General features: G+C 49.9%; 1 protein-coding gene and 1 non-coding gene across 2 annotated transcripts in view; one reads left to right on the top strand and one right to left on the bottom strand.

Annotated features, from left to right (window-relative positions):
* Positions 1-24,991, bottom strand: part of Pkp1 (plakophilin 1) — a 47,988-nt gene extending 22,997 nt beyond the window's left edge. Inside the window, exons 1-2 of the mRNA XM_046465017.2 lie at positions 24,503-24,991; positions 14,345-14,451 (exon numbers count right to left, since the gene is read on the bottom strand). Of these exons, the coding sequence (XP_046320973.1) occupies positions 14,345-14,451; positions 24,503-24,704 (309 nt within the window). The 5' untranslated portion in view covers positions 24,705-24,991. The remainder of the gene's footprint in view (positions 1-14,344; positions 14,452-24,502) is intronic.
* On the top strand, positions 12,652-12,778 carry LOC124107175 (small nucleolar RNA SNORA40). Its single transcript, XR_006856311.1, has one exon. It is a non-coding gene; the product is annotated as a small nucleolar RNA SNORA40 (small nucleolar RNA).
* Positions 24,992-25,426: the final 435 nt, after the last annotated feature.

Here is a 25,426-nt window from a genome sequence, read left to right on the forward strand (position 1 = left end):
TCTCTGAGGCCCACCCCTCACTTTGCAAGAAAGTCCAAGAGGGTGACTGGACCTAAGCAAAGCAATCCCAGCCCAAGACCCAGGGCTTCAAAGACCAGAATATAGGTAGCTTTCCCTGGAGTGAGAACTGTGCAGTCTGAAGAGTCTTCCAAACCAGAAGAGCTCCTGTGCGCCCAAGGTCATAGGACAGGATAGTTAACTAGCCATTCAGGAAAAGGTGGTATCTTTCTGTCCTGATACCTGAGAATCCTTTCCTCCTCCCTTTGCCACCCCTAGTTCCCAGACTGTGGTCGTGGCTCTCCTCAGGTGACTCCTGGGGACCTCCAGTGATCTGATATCACTCCACCTTCCTCAGGCAAAGCTTCCATTAGCCTGGGCCTTGCTGGAGAGCCTAAGGTGTCTCTGCTGCTTCCAAGGCAAGCTATCATCCTGGGCCCAGCCCGCATGTCCAGCCATCTCTTCTCATCCCCACACATTCCCTTTGCTGTTCTGCGGCAGTAGCCGTGCCTGGGTCCCCTGCTTCGTCTCTATCCTACATGGCTTCCCTTCCCCACCTGCTTTCAGACCTTACTTACTCCCAGGCTTCTTCTCAAACCTGTCATCTCCACAAAGCCTGCTTTGACTCCGCCCACCCTACTCCCAGATATCAGGAGTGCTCAGAGTTGAAAATCTAACCCCCGCCCCCGGCACACATGTCTGTGGCCTTGGATTCTCTCTAGTTGCTAATGTAGGTTTCTGTCATTCCTCCAAACTCTCTGGGGGCAAAGATGCCCTTTGTTGTGCCTAGAACAGGGGTGAACTCACAGCAAATGTGCATAAAAAAGGATCCCATGACGGGCCAGGAGAATTCATATTGGGGATGGGGATTCTGGTTGCTGATGGGCACTGGGGTTCCCATAGCCTCCAGGGTACAGAGGAGCCTCCACAAGCAAAGTGAGCTGCTAGGGAGGCAGGAGGGGTCCACCCGGGGCGAGCCCGCCTGGGGTGCAGCACAGTCTGTGTTTAGCCCACGATGGACCAGGATTCTTCCCTTTACCCCCTGACTTGGATGACTGGTGCCTTCTGGCTGAGCCCAGAGGGTTCTATTCTAGCCCTGGCTGACCAAATAGAAGCTGCCTGGCTCTCTGGGAGTTGGTATGTGCTGAGCAGGCCAAGATGAAAAGAGCGTCTGTGTCCCTAGCTATTAGCCCATTTTGAAACCAAGCTTCTGCCAGCAAGGTGGGGCTGGCCAAACCGGCTCTCCCACGGGACACACCCTGCTCTGCCCTGGGAGTCACACACCCGCCGAGGGCCCAACAGGGCCATCTTCAGAAAGGCGATCTCCCCAGGCCCTCTTCATGAAAGTGAGCACACACACGACTTCCTAGGGCCTTCCTGCCTCTTGGGCCTGGGGAGGGCTCTCTTGAGGAAGGACTTTGATTAAAATCCCTCTGAGGACAGGTTTCATGTGTCATTTTTCTAGCCCCTGCCACTGCCACTCATTGCCCACTGAGGGGCTGTCCTGCAGGAGGCACACAGCAGCCGTCTTTCATCTTATTGGGGCTTCAGTCAGGCTTCGGGGACTGGACAGAGCTAGCCTAGTCCTTGGCAGCAAGGTGCACATCACACAGGGCTGGGCGGCTCTCCTCTAAGCTTCTCTAGGGACTGGCTGAGTTCAAGTCCTCTCCCAGCATGGTGCCCTGGAGGAGCACAGGAACCAGGGAGTGGAGACTTTTCCCAGAGGGGCAGGGTGGCTGATTACACAGCAGTCTGAGTCAGCATGAGAGCCACCAGGGCTTGAATCACCAAAGATGGGGCTTTAGCAGGAGAGTGTCACTCCCTGATTCCTCTGGGCATGAATCCTTCTCGAAAAGCAGGGGTTCCACCCTGGGCTGAGCCTTTTTTTTTTTTTAACCTTCTTTACTTGGCACACAGCTTTGGAGAGGGCAGCCACACTGTTCAGAAACACTAAGATCTGGACAGAGAGCAATCCCGTTTGGCCTTGGAGGAGGCCATGGTGAGTGGACCTCACTGTGGAATCCTCCAAGGCAGAGAGGAGCTGTGCCCACTATTCCATCACCAGGACCCTGAGACCAACACCAGAAGCCACCCGATGGGCATCTGCCAACTGAAGGGCAGTGGCTGATGGGCAATCATGTGTGTCTACCCAGAAGAGGCATGAAAGCAACGTGACACAGCCCGATGCTGGGGTGGGCAAGTTTTGTTACCTGAACTTTTAAAACGTAAAAAACACAAGTGTTGAAGCCCATCTTGAGAGTGTAGACTTTACTAGAAATCTGGTTACTAATGGTCAGCGTCACTTATAATCTCCAAAGGGTACAAACCGTGAGTGTGCATCCATCAGCAAATGCTAACAAACATTTGTGGATAACAGAGGACATGCTTCCTAAAGTTTTGAGATAACTGAAGTTCAGACAGAAGAGACCTATAAAGCTTCAAGCTGCAGCCTGGGGGTGTTCACTGAGATCAGGAATCTGGGGTAAAGGAGGTCTTTTGGCCTCTCGGGCTCCAGGGGTGTCAGAACCGCAGCAGTTCCTGGCATCCAGTGGGAGGTGCCCAGCTGAAAGCTGATGCTCAGAAACATCTCCTGTCCAAACCAATAACTGCGCCAACCACAGCACCCACCTCTGTCTCTAAACCCAGCGCCTTGCCTGGTCTCTAAGCAGATCCTCTGAAGTGCCCCTCCACTGCTTCCCTCTACATGGGAGCAATAGGTTTTCTCAGCGCCTGACACTCCTAAGATGGATGTGGCAATAAGAATCTCAGGTTTCCTACACAGGTATCTGTTTCCTTCTGGAAGGGGACTCCCAGGCAGGTGTCTGTCACTTCAGATGCAGCTGACAAATCCCTGGTCATTGGCCATCTCGTCCATGAACTCAGACAAGTTGGAGACCCAGCTGTCCAGCCTTCTAGGAACTCCATGTTCTGAGGTCTTGGCTTCTGGCTTTTGAGCCTAGAGGCCAGCTCAACTGTCCAGTGATGGGTCATCCCAGGGAGGGAAAGGCAAGGGGGCATTCTAGTGTGAAAGAACTCCTGAAGTCTTGGATAATGGGCCATCTCCCCTGGAGAGTACATTTGAAGGTCAGGAAGAGCCCCTGGGCCAGCTTCCCAACCCCATTCTGGCAAGCACATCAAGGGGAGGCCAGCTGTGCATGGAGCCTGCAGGTGTTTCCCAGCCTCAAAAAGAGGACGGCCAAAAGCTATGTGGTGGAAACATCCTGAAGGGCAGATTCTTACCTGGCCCCAAAGAGCTACCTGGAGACCTAGTGGTATAAAGAATCCACCTGATTAGATAGTCAAGAATCTCACACGTGAAGGGAGGGACACTTGACCAGACTCTTTGGTGCTTGGGTAAAAGATCTTCCCTGTTACCCAATGGTGAGCAGGTGTGCGCGTGCCTACATACACCTGCACGCACACTCACATACTGCTGTGCACACTGCCCACCTACTCACACGCAACACACACTTTTCCAGGACAGGTAGGGAGGATTTTGGAAGTACCTTGAGCATTTCCTAGAACACCCTAGCTGGGGTGGTGCTTTACAGTTTGCAGAGGCATTCCTCCTGAACCATCTTGTTGGAGCCTCGCAGCACCACCCACTCTCCCACCTGACCAATGAGGTGTCAAGGCAAAGAGCTGTGAACCTATTAAGCTTGGAGAACTTGAGGCTTGTCCAAAGCTAGGTGGCTAAGATGCAGCAGACCCTGACCCAGAACTCAGGTCTCTGACCTCAATCCTAGGCCCTGACATGAGAACCTGGGGACTGGAACAAGGTGAAAAGTTTTCTCTTTAGGAACTTTACCAGTGTCTCTGGCCAGTGGCTGTCCCAACTTCTAGAAGACCCACTCTTCAGGCATGCCAGGCCTCAGAGATGCCTGCTCCTCCTCTGCTGGCTGATATTGAAGTCCTTGGACATGTTCAAGAACAGGGTAGGGCTGGGCGTGGCTCAGTGGTAGAGTACTTGCCTAGCATGCATGAGCCCTGGGTTCCATCCTCAGTGAAGGAGGAGGAGGAGAAGGAGGGGTAGGAGGAGGAGGAGGAGGGGTATGAGGAGGAGGGGTAGGAGGAGGGGTAGGAGGAGGGGGGAAAAGGAGGAGGGGTATGAGGAGGGGGAGGAGCAGGGGAAGGAGGAGGGGGAGGAGGAGGGAACAAAAGACGTACTCAGCTGTGTGACACAATTCTACTAGTAGCCCAATGATAAAGACCTTTTGGCCAAAGGGGTACATGTGGCAAGGAGATCCTGTGATCTTAATAACTAGTTTGTCCTGACTAAAGCCACAAGAGCAATGGTGGGGTCAGTGGCTGGTTCGTGTCCCTCCAACCACACCCTACTACAGATGCACCACTGCACGGACCCCGGCTGGGCTGCACCGGCCCTGAGCAACCCCGCTCTGCCCCCAGCACTCCCGAGAGGAGCTTAGGGCCATAAGCAAATGTGGAAGAAACCAGGAGCTTTCCCAAGGACCCTCTCCAGGTGGGCTCCAAAGGACAGTCATCCCACAGAGCTCAGTGCTCAGCAAGCCCTGATGGTATGGAGACCGACAGAGGTCAGTCAGAAACATCATCTGGACCTGCTCCATTGAAAAAAGTATTTAGCCTAGTGGGCAGGTGGCCTGGGTGAGAGGTCTCAGTGGGTGCTTTCCTCCTTGGGCCTCTGCCTGATCTGCAGGACCACTGTGGGAAAACCACCTTGAACCATTAGCTAATGCCCCCAAGTCTCCCCCACGCGCTGTCATGCACCATTGGTGGCTGCCAGGTGACTTTAGGGGATTTAAGAACATGGCAATAACTAACACTGAAGCTCTTTGCCTTTCCATTTTGAAAACCACAAAGAGAAAGCCTGGTTGGGAGCCAGTATGTTTCCTTAGTACTTGCCAACCTCCCTTTCTGAGCAAAACAAACCAAAATTTTCTCTCAGGCAAACCTACCTTGCTAGAATTAAATAATGTTCTGTTTCTTCCTATTAATTATTATTATTTGTTGTTAAGGTCATGGTTAGCCTTCCTTTATGGCAAAGGATTCTAGTTTTCTCCTTTTAAATTTTTTTTTTCCTTTGAGTTAATGATCTAGTTTCCTTTCAAAATAAATGCAATGAAATTTAAAAATAATTCCTTGAAAAACAGGTAAATAACAGTTGGTATGATGGTTTGAGGGAAATTGTGCCATCAGAGTTCAAATACCCTCTGTTCAAGGAAACACGATGGCTCACAGTGGCAAAGGAAGTGTGGGTAGGAGTTGGGTTAAAGAGCTGAGGAACTGGGTTCTAGTCTAGCTGTGCAGCCTTGGGCAATCAGCTTACCTCTCTGAGCCTCCATCTCCCCAACTACAGACTGCCCTACTGTAAAGCTACTGGCATCGGCAATCTATAACCAACCCTTGCTGAAGTCACAGCCTCTAGTTGGCCTATCTTAGCCCTGTCTTTGTGTCCTTCCAAGCCCCGCCCTGGTGTGTAGGGTGGGGGTGGGAGGGGAGGAGCCCCTGCTGCATCTCTCCCCACACCCCGCCTCCTGATATGATTTTGTTTTTCAGCTGAGTTTGCGCTCCTGGGGCAGGCAGGCCTCGCAGAGACTTGCCAGGGCCCTGGGGGAGAAAGCGGAGCCTCACCCTAGCAAAGGGTGGGGATGGCCCTCCCACCCACTTGGGAAATGCTGCTGCATTTGTGTCACTGGGGCCTAGTCACAAAAGAAAAATTCCCAAAGCAGCAAAGAACCATCAGAAGATTCCCCCAACACCTCCCCACCATGCCCCCACTTTGTTTCAATGACCCTTCTTGCTGTCCCCTGCTTTTTTGGCATTGAACTTTCCCAGCAAGGCAGAGACCCCACTCCCCTTTCTCCCCAACCCCTGTCTTCCTGGCTCCCTCTCCCCTCAGGCGTCACACCGACCTCAAGTCCACAGGGACTCAGTTCTGCCAAATCTACCTGTGAGCACAAGGCGAGCCCCTGCTCTGTTCCAAAGCTTAATTTCCTGGCAAATCACACTGGGAAAAGGACAGCTGGTTCCCTACTGATCTCACACAGACAGAAGGATCAGGTGGGGACATGAGGGTATGAGTACTCTGTGTAGATTCAGAATGCTCCACTAGCTCAAGGGATCATCCCAAGGACATGAGAGCTAACTGGGAGAATGCAGTGGGACCCAGGTTGCGTCACAGCCCGTACCTTTTACAACCCAGACCACAGGGCCCCTGTCCCCAAATCTCCAAGATTCCTGGCACTGCACTCGGGGGAGAGAGGTTGAGGACACCTGGGCCGACCCCTTCATTTACAGAGGAAAGAGGCCTGCAGCCTGTGCCGCAGGAGTTAGCTGTTAATCATATCCTCTCATGTGCTGTTCATCTGTTCGGTGTTATTAACTATATTATAAGGACTCTAAAGACTTGTTAGTTGTGTCATTTTTTGCCCTCTGTAAAAGGGACCCCCAAACAAGACTCCACTAATTTCTTCTGGAGTGAAATAAAGAAACTTACAATTATCCTTGATTCTTCAAATCTTCCCTCTAAAGTTTCAGAGCCTACGCTTGAAATAAGTGACAGTGGTGGGGTAAGGGTGGCAATGGGATTGGGGGGAAGAGAGCACTGGTCAAGTTTTCCAGAAACTTTCTTTTGCAGGAGACAACACTATCCCATATTCTCTGTAGCCAGAGAATTAATCTGTCTCCCAGAACCTGGTCAGAACGGAAGCGACTGAGCCCCAGGTGTTTCAATCTAAGTATGAGTTTGTCCTGCCCGGCCGGAAGGTCAGAGCTCTACCCAAGTGGACAAGTTTCTGTCACCTCAGTGGAGAGTGCCATTCCTTCCTGCGATCCTTCTGAGAATGCCTGTGACGGTGTCCTGGGCTGTCTATGCCGGATACTTCCCACAAGCCATGCCGCTATCATACTGAATCCATTGGCAGTGACATCTCTCCCTGAACAATCTGCCAAATTGCCTGGCCTTCCTCCCCCTCCCCCACAAGGGACAACACACCCAGGACAGGGATCCTGGGTTCTGGCTCCTCCTCAGGGCAAGAACAGAGGGGAGAGCAGCCCACTTGCTCAGCTCTGGGGCACATCCTGCATTCTGGGGCCTTTGGGATGGGCCACTGGAGACCAGGGAGGCTGGAAAGACCTCTAGAGGTGGCTCTTTGTTAGCAGCTACCCTCCTCTGGATGATGCCCATTCTTGTGAACAGTCAGAAAGGTACCCCAGGCCCGGGAGCGCTCCTCCTCCACCCTCCATCCCTTGGTCGGCTAGCTCCCTTCTCCTTTACTTTCACTTCCAGTTCAAAGTTCAGTTGTCTCAGGAGCCTGTCCCAGTTTCCTCCATCTGGAGGAGCCCCTCCAGGGAGAACACCATTTGCACATGATCACCAGAACACATACTCCTCTTTGTAGGCCCCCAGTGCTGAGGCCGAGTGGGGGCATCCCCCTTCTCTCCCTTAAGGAAGGACAGAGTATGATGTCAGAGCTGCATGTGACGATACACCTGAGGCCCAGGAGGAAGAGGGTCCCCTCAGACACCCAGGGGTAGTGATGGGGTATGGGCCCCTGGACCAGGTTTTCCTTCTCTCTACTCAACAGGCTTCCCTGGCTTACCCAGTCTTCAGTCAGGAGAAGAGGCCTCAAGTCACACTTGCTTTTCCCATGGAGGGCAAAGCAGGCACAGAAAGGACGCTCCCGAGTTTGTCCCCAATCCTAAGAATGTCAGAAACTTCTCAGGGTTTATAAAGCCTGTGGCCTATAAAGGACAGCCCATGTCCACGGGACCCTCCAGACGTAGATCTTTGCTACACAGCTTAAATCTAGGGAGTTGTCCCCATAGCAGTGATTTGTCTGTGAAAACATACCACACGCTCGGCCACCGCCTTCCACAGGGAGGGGCGCCCCGGGAGCCTCCCTGTCAACTCTCTCACTTACCTCCATTCTCTCTCTGAGGCACATTCTGTCCCTTGGCAAGTAGGATCATTGCCTTTTCTTGTTGGGTGAGAGCCTAGGGCCCTTGTGGGACCCTCCTATCTCCTAGGGCTGGGTGGGAGTGAGTCACGAGCTGGCAACAGGGACACTGAGTTGGCAAACACATCAATCACTCCCTCGTGGAGCAGGATCCATGCCTGCATGGGAGCAGGAGGCCGTGGTCTAGTCTCTCTTCCTCTCACCTGGACTTTTCAAGAAAAGACAGAGGCCCAGCAAGTACTGTCAAAGGAGGCCAGCTCACACACCTGGAAAGTGCTGCTCAGAGTTAGGAAGGGGCGGGGTAAGGGAGCAGAGGAGAGGGTTGAGTCTCAGTTTTAATTCAGGGTAGTTACTCAGCAGAGCTATTTGCTGTGCCTCAGTTTCCCTCTCTGTAAAGCTAAAGTAAATGCAGTCCTACTCTCTCCCCCCTTGTAAGGGCTAATTAACTGGTGCCTGGAGATGCTCACATGAAAGCAGAGAGGAACTGCAAAGCCTTCATCCATCTGGAGGCCTGAAGCAGAAAGCTGGGCTGGAGGAGTTGACACTGCTTCTGACCCTGGAGAGACCACGGGCTTGGCTTTGAGGCCCTGCAGCTACTGAGTCAGCTCTCAAGCCACACTAAACCCTTAATGAGTCTTTAGCTCAGATCTACTCCAACTGTCTTGCTCCATTGTTGAGAAAACCAAAGCCCAGAGGGGCGAAGGCTCAGTTTGTCTGAGACTGGAATCCAGGTCTCCCACTGACGAACCGATGTCATGTCTATGACTCTCTTACTTCCCTTTGAGATAGGAACTTTCAGCCATTTCACAGGTGGGCAGGCTGAGGCTCAGCCAGATTAGGAACTTGACTAGAGTCACACAACTTGTTAAGGGGAAGAACCAGGACTAGAATCTAAAATTCTTGGCCAAAGTCCAGAGCTCATTGGGCACAGACTCCTCCGTTAGCTTTGGATTGGTAAGAATACTCTCGTTCTGTTGCTTCTAGGACAAGGGTCCTGCCATGTTTCCTTCTGGAAGTCCCTCTGCAGTACTTGACCCATGACTCTGAATGTGGACAATCAATCAACATGGCTAACTCTGACCAAGGGTAGGCCACCAACCTGGAGAGCACTGTGTTTGATTTTTTATACCCTACTGAAGCCTCACAGAACCATAGTTCCCTCATCTGTAATAAGACTCAAGAAGGTTGCTTTGAGTCTAGGGTGGATAAGATCAGATCTCCTCATGGTAAGAGTCTCTAGCATGTTGTATAAGACCCTGTCATAATGGAACCATCAAATAGCAACATCAATTAGGCAAAGGTCTGGGGAAAAAGATCTAGTACAAATAATTCTCTCTTGATAATATTCCTGGAGTTTCTCACTCTTAAGCACTTCGGGCTGGATTGAACCGAGCATGACTGAGTGATTTAATATGGCGGTCACCATGGTATGCCATGTTCTAGACCTCCTGGCTTCTTTCCTCTAAGGTTTAGATCATAGGAAGGATGGTTCAGTCCAATCCACAACCAAAGAATATTTTACTTGATAGGACTCCCAGAAGAACTGAATGCTCAAGATGAGCCTCTTAGTTTGAAAAAAGAAAAACCCTTTAGTACGAGAGTTGGTAGAAAGGGGGATTGCTATCTTAATCTCACATGCATGCCCTGGGAATCAAGATAATCCAATTGACTCAGCCTCATTAGGGACCAATCCATGTGATAGAAACCTATTTTTCAGTTTTGGAATAGAAGGCTGTGCCTTCCACTGGAGATTCTCACTCTTAAGCATGCCAGGCTGGATTGAACTGAGTATGGTTGAGTGATTTAACATGGTGCTCACCATCATATGTTGCACCGTGGCTATAGCTCTCTATTCCCCTCATCCCGATCTTAGCTGACTCAGAGGAAGGTATTCAAATGACCCATTATAAGGACAACTAAGATGGACCAAAGCCTCCATTTTCTCAACAGAAATGGATGTGACCTAAAGTAATTATGCTTGGGTCCCTAGCATAGGACAAAAGTACTTAAAGCAGCCTTGCTTTTATCCTCTAGGGTTACCAGACTCAGCTCTCTCTAGCAGCACAAGATGTAGAATTATATTTGAATTTTGAATAAACAACAAATAACTTTTCAGTATAATTATATCCCAAATATTGTACTTTGGTATACTTTACCTGGAAATCTTACTTTGGCTTATAGCCAAGGGAACCCAGCTTGAATCTAGGAGGGAAAAATCATGACCATGCCCTGCTGCTCGTGTTGGACCTAGGGTGTCCTCCAAGGACAGTAGAGTGGTTGGAAAGCAGGGAGGGGAGGAATGAAGGAATTTGAATTCTGGGTCTCTTGCAAGTCCCTAGAACGTGGGTGTAGTGTTAAAGTGTGGAGATTGTGAAAACCCACAAAATGGTCATCACAGAGATTGCAAATGTTTGGGGTAACATAACCAAACTCCATCAGGTTGGGAGTTAGAGGTCAGGGATCCTGGCTGTACCATTAGGCAGATGTGTGACCTTTGGGAGTAGTTTGTCCTCTCTGGGTCTGAGTTTCCTCACTGCAAAATGTAAACCCTGTAGGGACTCTAATATCCGTGAGTCCTGTTCTGAGAACCAGAGCCTTGGAGCTGATTCTGTCCATCTGAGAAACCAGGCAGTGGGGCTACCAATGGCCCCATCTTTTGCCCCAACTGGCCAGCTCCCTCCAATCCCTGAGGACTGCAGGATTCTGGGGCTCCAACACTGTTCTCCAGCAGATCCTGGTCTCTGAAGGAGGAGGCTGGAGTGGCCAGAAGTCATGGATGGTCTGTGCCGATTAATTTCTCTGGACTAGTCTTTTCCTTAATCCTCTCCATGCTTTTTGTATGTCAGACTTTGTTGTAAGCCTTACAAGACTCTCTATAGTCAATTGCTAAATCTATGGTACAGGTGATTGATCATAGTTTATAAACAGTATGATTTTTTTTTAATTAAAAGGCTATTGCTGACAGAATATAAAGCAAAACTCTAAGGTAATACTTCATATATTTAAATAAAATATCTGCTCACTGGTGACAAAGATTTGTTATTTGAGGATGGTTTCCATATTTGGAACTGGAGCCAAATTTGAGGAATGAAGTCCTTAAAGTGGGTAATATTTTCTGGTCAAACACAGGTCATGACAATAAAGAAATGAGACTGGTTCTTGTATGGCTCTTCAAATATGTACACTACAGACAGCTCTATTTTAAAATGTTTAAGCCAGGAAATGGTGTTTTGAGCTTGTAAAACCCAACTACTTGGGGTGTGGGGATGGGAGAGGCTAAGGCAGGAGAATTGCTTGAGTCCAGGAACCAGGAGGCCAGCCTGGGAAACACTGTGAGATCCCATCTCAAAAAAAGGAAAAAGAAAAGAATAAAAAGTAAAACTGTTTGGAGGTTCTAGAAACATCTTGAGATTTTGAGCAGGGACAGTATTAGTGGAATATTCGAGTTCAGCAACGAATACCTGCATTCTCTTTGTTGACCTCTGTGCTTATCCCAACGTGAGGAGAAGTTCAGTGGGGACAAAGCCAGAGTCTTTTCAATTGTCTCTGCAGTGCGCTTCAGTTCCTGCCATGCCTCAGCCATTGCTCAATAGCATTTGGCTGACTGAGTGAATATAAAGTGTCTGCAGGAAATGGTCCCTCTTCAGCTCTCAGAAGACATGCTGACGACGCTGTGCAGGGGAACCACACCCTCCTCCCCACGCTCCCTGCCTTCACCTGCCATATTGGTTTCACTAGAGGGTGGGAAATAAAATATTCCATGCCAGGTGTACCTTCCATGGGAAAATCCCACAGGCATGGGATTATCTCACTCCACAGATCTCTATGACCATTTTTCCCCACTCTTCTTCTCCCTAAATCTGGACCCCCCCATTTGGTTTTGCCCAGTGCTCAACTGATTATATGTCTGGCTCCAATATCAATTATTCCACTTCCTCTGCTTGGCCCCCTCCCTCTGCCAAATCCTCGTGTGTGCTCAGCTCTTCCCTGTTCCCATAGCCTCTCCTGAACTGAGAGGAGACGGACGTGCCTCAGCAGCTACCCTGTCATGAGTCATGTCTGCCATCCTGCCAGCAAACGAGTGAGGAGGGTGGGGCCTGAGGGTTCGGGGAAGGAAAGAGATTTTCACTGGTTGTCAGAAAATGGGCACAGGGAGGGGTGGGAGCATTAAAGTCAGCAAGACAGCTGAGGATTGAGTTAATTAACCAGAAGCAAAGCACTCAACATAAGCCACATGAGGATGGATTTCAGAAACACCTCCTCCCAAAGAGTTCTTCTACAGATTTCCATGGTTACACTGTCCATTGGATAACACAGTTATTGTGGTATGATATCAACCTGCAAGGAAAGCAGACACTTCTACTTTAGGGATGAGAAAACTAATGCCCAGAGTGGTCCCAAGAGTGAGAGAACCAGGGTAGAATGTGACACTTCTAAGCTCTGACCTGGTGACATCCTGTATGTAAGGACACATAACATCTTTAGTGTCAGCATGATTACTCACTTGGATTGCGGGTCCAGCAACCTGTCTTCTTTGGGTTTCACCTAATCCCTTTACCTACATTACTAAGACAATTTCTCAGGGTCTTTCTGGCCATCACCCTTTGTGTCAAAGCCCTTTCACATTTGTGCTTGATCTGCCAGCTTCCTGGGTTCAGTCATCCCTATTGTATTCATGTTGTCTTAAGAGTGTTGGCTGACATCAAGAATCATGGATAGCACTTGTGTGTGTTTTTGTTTAACTTTGGACAAAGACTTGTAGGCAAGCGCAAAAAGTAAATCCTCTTTTGCAACCCAGAGCTCATTGTTCAGTATGAGTTTTGATACATGTAAGCAGGAATACTGTACCTAAGAGAGCTTAAAGTGATAGGATATTGATAAATGAAAAGGTTGGTTCTAAGTCTAAGAAGTTAATAAAAAGCACAGGTCATAAGAATCTCAGCTTTGTTGATTAAATGTTTCAATTTTCATATTGTGATAAAGGAGGAAGGATTTTAAAAAGAAATCATGGAAAAACTGCAGAAAATTTAATTCTCTTATTTTTAGTGCCCAACAAATACGTGAAAAATACACAGTCACTAAATATTAGTCCCAAAAGAACTGAATCAACAGGGCTGGGGTTGTGGCTCAGTGGTAGAGTGTTCACCTAGCACCTTCGGGGCCTTGGGTTCGATCCTCAGCACCACATAAAAAACAAATAAAATAAAGGTATTGTGTCCAACTACAACTAAAAAATTAAAAAAAGAATTGAATCAAACCAATGACAAAAGAACACCACATTCATAAACCACCCACCTCCTTCCTAGCCCCTGACCCAGGATCTTTGACAATCAGGAGTGGCATCTGCGAGCAACAGGATTGGAAGAAAATGCTACTGATCCAGAGCCCCAAGAAGACAGAGCCCCGGAAGTGACTTTCACTGCTATCTCCACAATGTGTCACAAAATAATCCCCAAGAACAAGGCACACTAAAATTCAGATCAGTGAAAATAAATGAAACTCATAGAATTTGGGGACTGGGAGAATTTCAGAGTGCCTGGTACCCCTGATTTTAGAGTAAAAGAAAACTGTATTGGTTTGTACAATTATATCAAAAGCGCCTACTATAGTGCTTGGCACAGAGTTCCCCTCAGTAAATATATATTCAGTAAATGGTCAGATGGGTAAAGTGGGTTGAAATCATATAGGAAGAGAGAGACTGAATCAGGATTAAAGGATCTAGAATAATCTCTAGCCATATGAATTTTTAAAGAATTGTTGTAATCTGTTTTTTTTTTAATGCACACTAGTTCATTTAATCCTGACAATACTCCCAAGTAGAATTTGTAATGTCTGCTTTACCTGAACTCGAGGCCAGAGGATGAAGTAATTTACTCAAAGTCACAAGCTTAGTGAGTGACAGCTCAAATGTGAGCCCAAGTTTGTCTGACTTAAAACTCAAGCAAGGATTCACTCCAGCACCTACCCCTTTTTGCAGGAGTCGCTGCAGTGGACATGCTCTCTTGACCTCAGAGGACCTTCTAGAGTCCCTCCTTGGCCATCAGAACATACTAAAGAAGGAACACTTTTCAGGATTTTCCTAGAAACAGCTAAACAGGTCTATATATTGGCCTTAAGAATTCAAACTTCTCTCAAATACATGATTGAATCAAACATATAGGAAAATTGATTTTTAAATGCTCTCTTCTTTATGTTTTGTCTAAAATGTTCATTCAGATATAACCTACCAGCCAAAGGTGAGACTACATGCTGAACCAGCTACCAAAGAACTGCAGAACTGATGACCCCTGACCCACTAGCCAAGACCTATATCACTATTTCTTAGCAAGCAGTGCAGGCCTTCTCCACCTGGAACCCCAAATAATCCCCCCAAACATTCCAGGTCCTTTTGAATGGAAGCAGTCCCTTACCGGATAGCCCCACGAGCCATTTCCTGCCTGGAACTTGGAGTAGTAGCTGCTCCGGCTGGTGGTCCCATAGTTGTTATAGTTGTCAGTCAAGCCATCGTACATGGAACCTGGAGAGCAAAAGAAGGGGGTTACCACAGGGATGGCAATAATGTTCCCCCATCCTCCTAGGGCATCCCCGGCATCCAGGTCTCCCACTCCCATGGAGGAGATTGATCTGAATTCCTGAAGGAGGAGGGTGGGCAATCTCCATCTCCCTCCACAGCCAGGGCCAAGGGAAAGGCCACCATAGACTGTTGCAGGGACAATGCAACAGAGAGTTTCAGTTGACCTATTTTGGAGAGTCTAATAGCTTCCCTGTGGCTTGAGGCTGGTTGACACATACAAGTCAGGAGGTGGCCCAGAGGGTCTTGAAGCACTGCTATTCCAGTCCAGGGAATCATGACTCTGTATTCCGCAAAGATCAACTTCTCACTTGGGGAAGGCAGGCAGGATCTCGACATTACAGGTCCAGAGCCCCAAGGTCAAAGCCACAGAGCGGCGAAGGCTGATGAGAGTCTGGATTCAAACCTAAGCCCAGCCCCAACAGATGACCAGGTTACCTTCCGCCTCTTCCTTCATTTCCGAGGCTCTCCAACTGAAGAGGGAGAAGCGATCAACCTCAAAGGACCGGTGAGGATTAATTAATGTTTTCACAGTGTTTGGAGACCCACAAATGACAGGCTCCAAGGGAACACAGAGTGTCATTAGGGTTATTAGGGGTAAAGTGGCTTTGAATCACAAAAAGCAGAACTAGATTTTGGGTTCCTGGTGGGAACCCCCCCCACTTCCCCCTTTCACCAGATTGGCATGGGGGCTCTGAGGGACATCCCCAACTCTGCAGGACTCTCTTGCTAACTCCATTTCCCTTGCTAACTCTGCCTTCGCTCCTGGGTTACAACCATTGACTCTCATGGGTCTCAAGACTCACCTCCTCTGGGAAGCTCATTCTGATCAGCCTCTGAACACATACTGTCCTGACTTCTGTATCCATCACTGCCCGTTCCCTCAGATACCCTGGGAGTTCCATGAGGGTCAAGCCATGGACCCAAGGCCCAGACTTCTAGAGCAGGTTTTGCTGTACACTCTTGTTAAATGTGGCCTCTGGGAATGAAGGTAAGAGGGATCCAACAAGAGCCTCCTGGCAGGAATGTGCACAATTTTTTTTTTCCTAAAGCCATTGTCACACTCCCTATTTGAAACCCTGTCTAGGGGGAAGAGGGCTTGGTTGGTGGTGTCCCCTGGCCTATCAGCCCCTCCTCTTCTGCCATACCCACTGAGACTTCAAGAGTTTTCCCAGCGACTGGATGGTCTGAGCTGAGGTCAATGGGAATATCAGAGGCGCAGCACTGGAAAGAGGCCAGCATCTCTTCTTGGGGATACCTCCTCTGTCCAGTGCCATATGCCCATACATAGGTCACAAAAGAGGGCACTTCCCTTAACTCCCATTCCCTATCATAGAAGACCGATGAACATTAAGGCTATTGGGCTGTGGCAGTCACAACTTGCCCTGGACTAGAGACTAGACTTATTGAAATCAATCCCGTCTGGCATTTAGGCAAGTGACATGCTTTCTCTGGATCTTAGCTTCCTCTTCTGTAAAAAGAGGGTGTTGGCTTCTCTGCACCCCAAAGGCCCCATAGAGCTCCAGTATTGCATGGTTGTATTATTATAATGACACAAGTTCAATGGCATTCAGAAGGGCTGGACTTCTCCTGAGACAAAGCTCAGCTTTCAAGGAAGAAGAACAAACATCTAAAGCTAACCATCGCCTCCTTTGCCACCTGCCTCAAGGTTCTTCCAGAGAACCCTATGCCTGAAATCCTCGACGGCCCAGGTCCAGGCCCCACTACTGAGGACCTTCCCATTTGAGCAAGCCCTGGGACTCTGCCATGGCCCACTGGGCCCTGACTTACTCCAAACCGCTGATAATGCAGCCAGCTAGCTTCTCACCCTCTCTGCAGCTGCTTCTCTGGGAAGACTGGAGGAGTCTTGTGGGATCAGTCACCCAGAACTAGTTAGTTCACAGAGAAGAGGGTGCAGCCAGGCACACACAGTCAGGGCTCTAGGGAGCTGATAGCCAGGTCCCTGCCTCCCCTCTGTCCAGCCCACTATTACCCCTGCTAAGGCTTGGCAGGCCAGAGTCTGCCTGGTTCTCACCTTATGAGAGGTATTTCTCTCCAAAGGGCAGGCATGGGTCAGCCAGCTGCTTCCAGATGGAAAATCTGGGGTGGTGACAGATGGGTTCTATGGAGCCCCAGGGGGGACTCCGACTTGGAGAGGCATCCCCCAAAGGTTCCCACTGGGGCCTCCGCCCTTGATCAGCTGGACGGGACTTTCCCTCCAGGTCTTCAGATGAAGCGCCTCCTCCTCCCACACCTGCCCCGCTGCCCTCTCACATGTTCTTCTCTGTACAAAGGTGGGGGTCTCAGATGCTATGGAGGGAGGGGGTGGACACATGTATGTAGAAGCAGGGGTGGGATGCTCTATAGTGCCCCAAACCAGTGACCATGTCCCAGCCATAAGTCTGTTCTGGTGACAAGAAGTGTGGGCTGTAACTTTTACTTGGTTGGGCCAAGGCCTCTGGGACCTTCCAGAAAGTTGCTAAAGTTATCTTTCAAGACTTGTCTGCAACCGGGGACTGCTTGGCTCCCTGTGAGAGCAAGGCTGCCATCACACCAGCCAGTCCTACCTCTCTGGCATAAGGCAGCTGCACTTACAGCAATGGCGTCAACGGAGGGGGGAGTCCAGAGATGCCATACACCTGAAGTCACACCAGCAGTGTGCTAGATAACTGAGTGGTCAGGTGGTAGGTGAGCTCTGTCTATAAGAGACCTACTCATGCAGAAAAGCTGTTTCCCCTGCTCCTGACCCCTGGGTTATGGCTGGTAAGCAATGTCCGCTAAAAGCCAAGTTCAACAGCAAGAACATGGGACTTCTCAATGAGGTCAATGTTGTTAATCCCTTCTCCACCCAGTTTCCCCACTTCTACAGACTCACTCTGGGAAGCCTTTCCTGACTAATGATACCTCCATCTCTGTCTTCTGTCTATACCAGTCTTTACCACCAGGTACTTTGGGCACTTTCCAAAGCAAGAATCATATTTCTACTTTCCTGAGGATCTGGGGTACAGGGCACTGCTCCAGCAGGGACTGGATCTAACTGGTGCAAGCTGGCCGTTTCTGTTGACCAATTCTTCTCCCCTGCCCAGCCCTGTGGTGAAGGTCTCCGATACCTGGTGCCTAGATGCTCAGCATCTCCATTTAATGCCAAATGGGATCAGGGTCTCTGAATTCTACTCAACCAGGGCTTCCTCCACCCAGGAGGTTTCCAATGGGTGGCATAAAATGGGACAAGACAGGAGCTGTGTGCAGTTTCAGACAACCAAAGCCACTCCCTAGAGTAGGATTCTTGGTTCTAGGAGAGGTAAAGAGAGATGGTCCTTGCTCCCAGGTCACTCCACAGAATCACCACCATCCTCTCAGCCAATCACATGCCTTCCTACTCTTCTCTCCAAACAGGTGCGTTGACCATGAGCAAAAAGATGGTGGCTTCACAGTGAAGCTGGCAGCCAGCCCAACTTCCATGTCATCCCCAGAAGGCATTTGCCCACCCATAGAACCCCAAGGTCAACATACAAATACCTCTGAGCATCTATTGCTTTCCTTAACATACAAGCAATTGGGGTTGGTCTGTCCAGAGAGCTTGTCTTGTTTTATGCCAATATGAAGTTTCAATGTGCAAAACTGAGTCAGAAAATCTACCACTTGGAAGATCAATTTCTGCATGCAACTTCCCCTGGGTGCCTTGGACAAGGTCCGGCTGATTATCTCTTATGCCCATAGAGGTAACCCAAACTTTCTCACCTACAAAAACCTTTGAAAATGGAGGCAGCTCCCTGTTAGGATACATGGAATTGTCTCACCCATGGGGACAGGCAAACCATTGCAGGGTGACTCATCCTCTTCTACCTCCAGGCTTTCAAGTAGGTCATACCCACTGCACCTGAAACATTCTTTCTCTCCTTCTTAGCCAATACCTCTCCTTGTATTCAAAACCTTGAACAAAATTCAGCTAAGAAAGGTGACCCCACCCAGCCCCGAGCACTCCAAGCCCTCTAGTATAACCACTGCTTACTCTGTGGGTCCCTTGGGGTGTTGTGCTGTATACCCTCTGTGTGTGTGTGTGTGTGTGTGTACTCATGTGTGTGTCCTATGTAGCCTTCCTCCAGAAAGCAGGGTCTGGGTGTCCCCCATTCAAACTAGGATCTTCTTCATCAACTAGATCCACCTTTCTCCATCCCAGGACCAGGGCTCTCAGAACACTGGCCTGCCTGACCAACAGGCAGTCCCCAGGGGAAGAAGGCACCTAGAAGCCCCTCTGCTCTTCCCTTCTCCCAAATCTATCCCCTTTGCTGGGCAAGGGACATGTCACAGGTCAGCTTCTCTAGAGGTTTATCTCTGCTGCTTCTGTCTCCTATGTAAGGCTGAGGTCTCTTTTGGCTCCTTCTGCATTGGAATCAAGCCCAGCTATCCCTCAGCATGAAGAGCTTGAGAAAGAAGCCCATCATCTTTCAGCATTGAAAATGGCTTCAGTTCATTCTCTAAAATCTCCTCCACCCATTCTGTCCAGGGCGAGGCCCATAGCAAGGGGACTTTAAATGAGGAAACAAGAATTGTCAGGAAGACACTTCTGAGACAACATCCCTCAGAGATGTTCAGGAGTGGGTAGGACAATCAGGCCACATGTCTCAACAGGAAGAGTGGCTGGCCATCTCCTGGCCCTCTACCTGGCTCCTGGGAGCACTGAGGACTGCTCTTCCCACTCTGGAGCTTCCAGGAGCCTGAGGAGGCGAGGAGTTCAGTACAACCTCACCAGGCACTCTGGTGTGGTTCTCGGCCTTTACCTGGGCACATGCACAGAATATAAATGCTGAAACAAATTGGGTGCTCTCTCCTCTCCCTCACCAGCACATGTGACTCCCCAGGATTCTGCTGGGACGTGTCAAGCCCAGCTCTGTCGGAATCTGGGGCTCTTTCTGATAATCCAAGCATGGCCACCACCAAACCCAAGGACTAGGTGGAGCGTGGGAGCATCCTGTGGGGACGGGCCTGCCACAGGGAGCAGGGCAGTAGGTTAGAGTGGGCAAGGAATGGGATGTGGCTTCCTAGTGGAGGTCCAGAGCAAAAACCCATCACCAGCAACTACTACATTAGATGTGGGCATGCACACGCATGCATGAGAGAGAGAGAGAGAGAAAGGTGTTATGTTAGGGTACAGGGGCAATCCCTTGTGGCGGGCCCAAGTGTGACTGAAGGATGGGGACTACAACACTGGTTCCTGACATTTGCCACACAACAGAATCACCTGGGAGTTTAAAGTGCTGCCTCCCACTCTGTCTTCCATATTGACTAAGTCAGAACTTTTGAGAGCCAGACCCAGGCATTTGCATTTTTAAATTCCCAGTTAATTCCAATGTGTAGCCAAGTTTGAGAATAGTGGATTAGAACTTTATTTCTGGATATTAGGATGTTTGCAAGAGAAACCCAAAGAGCACTGTGCCTTCAGGGAAGGAGCTTTTCTGCAGGCAGCTTGGGCAAAGGGTTTGCAGAGGTAGGAAGTTTTGAAATCTCCTTCCAAAGAGATTTGCCATCACAAAGCTCTTCTGACATGATCTAAGCCACCCTCTGACAGTTGCAGAGACCCAGAGAGAGGCAGTGATTTGTCTAGCACCATACACCAGCCAGCAGCAGGGGCCAGGCTGGGCTCCTGATACAACACACACTGCAAGGTGTGTGTACATGTGCAAGCATGTGTGTGTACTCATGTATATATGTTCTTAGCAAGGGTATGTGAACATGTGGGGGAGTGTTCAATAAATATATATATATATATATATATATATATATATATAATATGTGCATGTGTGCTGTGTATGTGTGTGGGAATACATGTGTATATGGCTATAGGTGTGTCTACGTGTGTGGGTGTGTGTATTCGTACATGCTGAGTGTGTGTGCATACATGTGTGTATACAGTGATGTGTATGCATGCATGTGTGTTGTGTGCTTGTCTATACGTATGTGTACATAACATACGTAATGTGCTATGTTATGTGTGGCATATGCCTATAAAGAACTTTGAATAGATATCTAATAATATTTGTCCATTTCATTTTGTTCAAACGTATACACCTTTCCAGAAGTCCCACCTTGTCACAGAAGTACTTCTCAGATTTTTAAACCTCAAACAATGGGCATATTGATATACATAATTTGGTACGGGGGAAGGAATTTGGTTTTTTAAAAATTTTCTGCCAATGAGCCGAGCACAGGACGGGATCCATGGAAACAAACAACAATTGCCTCCAAACACTGGGGAATACTCGGCATTTTTGCATGTGTTGTAACAGGCCACCAGAAATTCTGACTAAAACCCCAACTTCAAGCCAAGGTACATGGTAAAGAAAAAAGAATTAGTTCATTTGAAGTTTAATTAGCATGTTTTGCCACTGAAACAAGCTAAAGCATAAATAGCCTTTATCATCTCTCATCTCAGCTTGGGTCCTGAGAAAACAACCCCAGAGTGACGCCCAGCCATGGCCTATGGTTAGGTGAGGGCAACTTTCAAGAAAGCAGAATGAGCAGAGCCTTCCTTGGGCAGAGGTTCATGCTGAGACACAACCCAACACAAACGCAAAAAGCCACCAGAGGCGGGGGTTCCCAGGGCACTCCTTCACCACGCTGTCTATGGAGCTGGCCCAAGGCTGCCCCCTAGGAGCCTGGATGGATGCAAGAGGCATGGAGGGCAATCTGGGCAGCTCCCCAATACACTTGCTCCAAGCAGATCTCTGAGCAAAGGGCAATAAAGACTCTACATTGCAGGTAGGAAATGGTACTTCTGAGAAGGGGAACTAAGGCCCAGGGCTGAAATGAACAGTCCCGTATGTCAAAGAGGCAGCACAGAGCAGGCCAATAGCACTGGTGGTGCTGATTTCTCTGGAGGAAGTGGTATGGAAGGGAAGGTCCTGTGGAATTTGGTTGTGATGTGCATTCCTGGTGGTAGGGATATTTGGCTTTGGATCAAATAAAATTAGGGTGAAGCTTTAGGAAGACAGCCTAAAGAGAGCCTTGTAGACAAGCACACAATCTGGAAATAAAAGTACCTGATACCCTGACTCACACAGGGACACCCTGAAAGCACAGGGGAATAACACTTGGGGGCCAGTTCTAGATGGGTAGGCAGGTCATAGCAACCTCCTTCTGCAGGGTCTTCAGTCACAGAGACCCCCTTATTCCTCGCAGGAACACTCTGTGACCAGGGTGAGATGTCTGCCTAGTTGGCGAGGTTTCAGGGAAGGTGTGGGTGGACATGGGCATTTGTCACCAGACTCTTTCCACAGAGGTAGGTCCTTCTCCCAGGTCTCAGGGCACACACTCCTCTAAACACACTGACAAGACAGAAAAGAGCTCTCGTGACAGGAGTCTGAGGAAAGGCTGGTTCTGTCACTAGGCCCACAGGTAGCCAGTTCCTGATTATCCCTCACCAGGGACAAGAAGCAGCGGCTGCGTTGTCAATTAACCTGTGGGGCGGGGCTGGTCTTCACTAAAGTGGATGTTCCTAACTAGGGCGACCCTGGATAGGATTCAGGGGGCCAGAGAAGATCAAAGACCCCAGAAAAACTGACTCTTTGCTTTTGTAGAAGACCGAAGGAGAATTTGAGCCTATCCAGGTGCCAATGTCCTTCCACAGCGGCGAGCTCGTCCCGGCAGGGAAAGCAGGCTCACAGCACAGAGACCAACACAAGCAAGATGAGCATTTGGGTTACCACGGAGCAAATGAGAAACGCTTGGGCGTTTCTGATGGAGAGGACAGAGAAATCTGATGAAAACAAAGCCAGACAAACCAGAAACACCAGCTCCAAGTGGCCCAACAGCCTTTTCCAGCTAGGATGACGATGGAGAAACTGGCCCCTGATGGGAACCTCCCCAGAGGCTGAGGGTAGAGGAGACCCACCCACAGGGTCAGTCCTTGGAGAGTTCCTGGATAGGTATGCATTAGCCATCATGGTCATCAACTCGTTGGGTACTCAGAATTGAGACCCCATTAGATGGACATTGCCCACAAAGACTAAAGACCAAGGCTTTCCATGATGACAGCTGCACAGCTAATGTCACCACAGGTGGGGTGACAGGGCTGTTTGGGGTACCAGGAGCCAGGTTGAGATTTTTTTTGGAGCTTTGAGCCAGGAGCTGAGGCTGAATGGAATGGGGTGGAGATGGGACAGGAGGGACAGGCAAGTCTCTTGCAGAGAAGAATAGATAGGCTTGAGCTGCACCCTGGGCTGTGGCCAGAAATGGCAGCATTTTCTCATTCTAAAACCTACTTTCAAAAGAGGCTAGTAAGGAGTTAGCAGGGCACTAAATAAAAGGGAAGTGGGGCAAGTGAGTGGAAATCTGGCAGAAGGACCAGGAATGAAACAAGAGCAAAGAGTACAGAAAAGACCTTGACCTACTACAGCCGTGTTTCTTGTCCTTATCTCTACCCTGGGGCCACTCAGAATGGGGAAACAAGAGGCCAGAAGCCAGAGGTAGGGCATTCGAGCTGGTGTGTGTGCCCGATGGGAGAATGGGCAGGTCTATATCTTTTGCCTCCTTCTGCCTCAGTCCTGCCTCTCTTGCTTTCCTGGGGCTGGACTTAATAAATAAGTCCGGACTGCCCTGGGCTTATTTGCACACTCCTGTGTGCAGTCTTTACTAGCATTTTAATAAAGTTAGCTAAATAAATTTTAAAAAGCAATAAACAAATTAAGAATTCTAACATGTGGACTTCTTACTGGGAATTATTCGTATTAAAGTATTTGATCTCAAAATCTTCTACCATCAACCCCTCAGTTAGGTATTGCTCCTTTCTTCTTCAGATTCAGGGGTCCTATCCTTTTCTCCTTGCTTCCCCTGGTGGGGGACCTTGTCACTCACAGAGGCTGGGAACCAAACTTGGAGAATTATCAATGCTGGTTCTGCTGAGGTCTTTCTGGGGCTAGGAGGATTCCCAATCCTGCCCCTCTCATTCCCTACTCTTCCCATAAGACACTTGTTTCTACATAAGCTGGGTGGGGTAGGGCAAATTCAGTGCGAAAGGGGGTTTCTGCCTTAACGATTGCAGAAAACAGGAGTATCCAAGCCCTGACCCATGTGGCATGGGTCTGTAATCCCAGTGGCTGTGGAAGCTGAGACAGTAAGATCACAAGTTCAAAGCTAGCCTCAGCAACTTAGCAAGACTCTGTCTCAAAATTAAAAAAAAAATTTAAAAAAATTTAAAAAAATACAGGCTGTAACCGAGGCTCCACAGTTAAGCCCTGCTGGGTTCTATCCCTGATTCGAAGAAAAGGGTGCGGGGGGTGGGGGGTGGGGGCGGAAGAAAGAAGAAAAAGAGAAGAGAAAAGAAAAGACCACTTTCCTAGCTTACTTCAACCAGATTTGCCTCTTCCTGGGGTGAACTCCCATTAGAATGCCAGGGAGTTCCAAGGACTTGTCCTGATTCCCATGTACTTCCCGGTCCTGAAGCAACTCTTCCAAGCCTTAACTCGGGTCTCAGTGATTCTCTCAGCCCACCACGCCGACCACGCACCAGCCCCACCAAGATCAGGATCCCACTGAATCTGAACGCTGGGCGCTGACCACAGACTGAAGGCGCAGAGGGTCGCAAAGCTGAGAAGGATGGATGTGGGGAAGTGACCACAACCCTCGGTGAGCGCTGGGGCGGTGAACCGCACTGGGGGCGGGGGGGGGGGGCAATACAGAATAGTGGGCTGGTCCCCGGAGCAAAACCAGAAAGAGAAGACCATCCAGATCCAGGGGCATGGACAACAGCTCCCTGGAGATTCTCGGGCTCCCGGAGTGCTGGAGGGATGTTCCCTGCTATTCACCCCAGGGAGCTACCCAACCTTGCCCACTAGCTCTTAGACCCGGCTAGCCAGTGGCCGGCCGTGGCTCCACCCTGCCAGGAGCTTTGCTCCCACTTGGCGGAGACCCTGCCTGGAGCTGGCAGCCTCTCGGTTCCCGCCGCCTGTTCGAGGCGCCAGGGAGGTGTGCACGGGTCGTGCGGGCACCAGGCCTTTACCTCGGTTGGAGTGGCTCAGGGTGGACGACTGGGAAGACTTGGATTTCTGCCGCTTGACGGTCATCATCACCTGCTCCTGCACGCGCTGCCTGCCTGAGGTGCCTGTCTTCATCTTCTGGTCCGACGGCAAAGCCAGCGTGGAGTTGTCCTGGTCCTGGAAGCATTCGTATGCCAGGGCTGTCTTGAGCGGGGAGTGGTTCATGGTGGCAGAAGGTGCGCGGGCCGGGACCTGGAGAGCAGAGGCGCGGGCGAGGTGCGGTGCAGCGGGCTGGCGGGAGCGTGCTCTTGTCGCTCTCAGCGACTCCCTATGGCCATAGAGTGAGTGGTCCGTGTGAAGGCTCCCGGCAGCTGCTCCTGGCGCCTCCACCCTGGCTCGTCCGTCTCCAGGCACTGGCAGGGCCCGCCCTCGGTCAGACAGGATATACCACCCCTGCCCTGCACCACCCACTCCACTGGGCTGCGCGCCGCCGCCAGGGCTCAGACGCCCAGCTGCAGGGCACTGCTGCTGCTGCGGAGCGAGCGCTCTTGGGGGCAGGGCTGCTCTCCTGTGTGGGATGCTCTCAAGTTCCTGCTGGCTCCTCCTTTCTCTCCCCTAGGAGGTGAGGCTCTAGGGAGACGCCCCTCTGTTCTACTCCCGCTGGCTCATGAAGAAAGTATGTGCTCAGCCCAGGAGTGGAAGGAGACCTCTCTCTAGGAAAAAGGAGTCTTTCTGCCCAGGCCCCCTACCCTGAGAGTCAGGTGCCAATCTCCCTTTGCACTGAAGTCATGGCAGAGACCAACCCTGTCCTTGGGGGCTCCTAAGCTTATGGCAGAGGAAGCACAGTTCCTGCCCAAGGGGATTGCTCAGTCTTATGGGGACCCCTCATTCTGCTCTAAGGCAGAATGTTTGAAGGGAAGTGAGGGCAGGAAAGCCACACCAAGGAC

This window comes from Marmota monax, unplaced genomic scaffold (genome assembly GCF_021218885.2).
Source record: "Marmota monax isolate L192 unplaced genomic scaffold, Marmota_monax_Labrador192_F-V1.1 WCK01_AAM20220418_F8-fsc00099, whole genome shotgun sequence".
Taxonomy (NCBI): Eukaryota; Metazoa; Chordata; class Mammalia; order Rodentia; family Sciuridae; genus Marmota; species Marmota monax.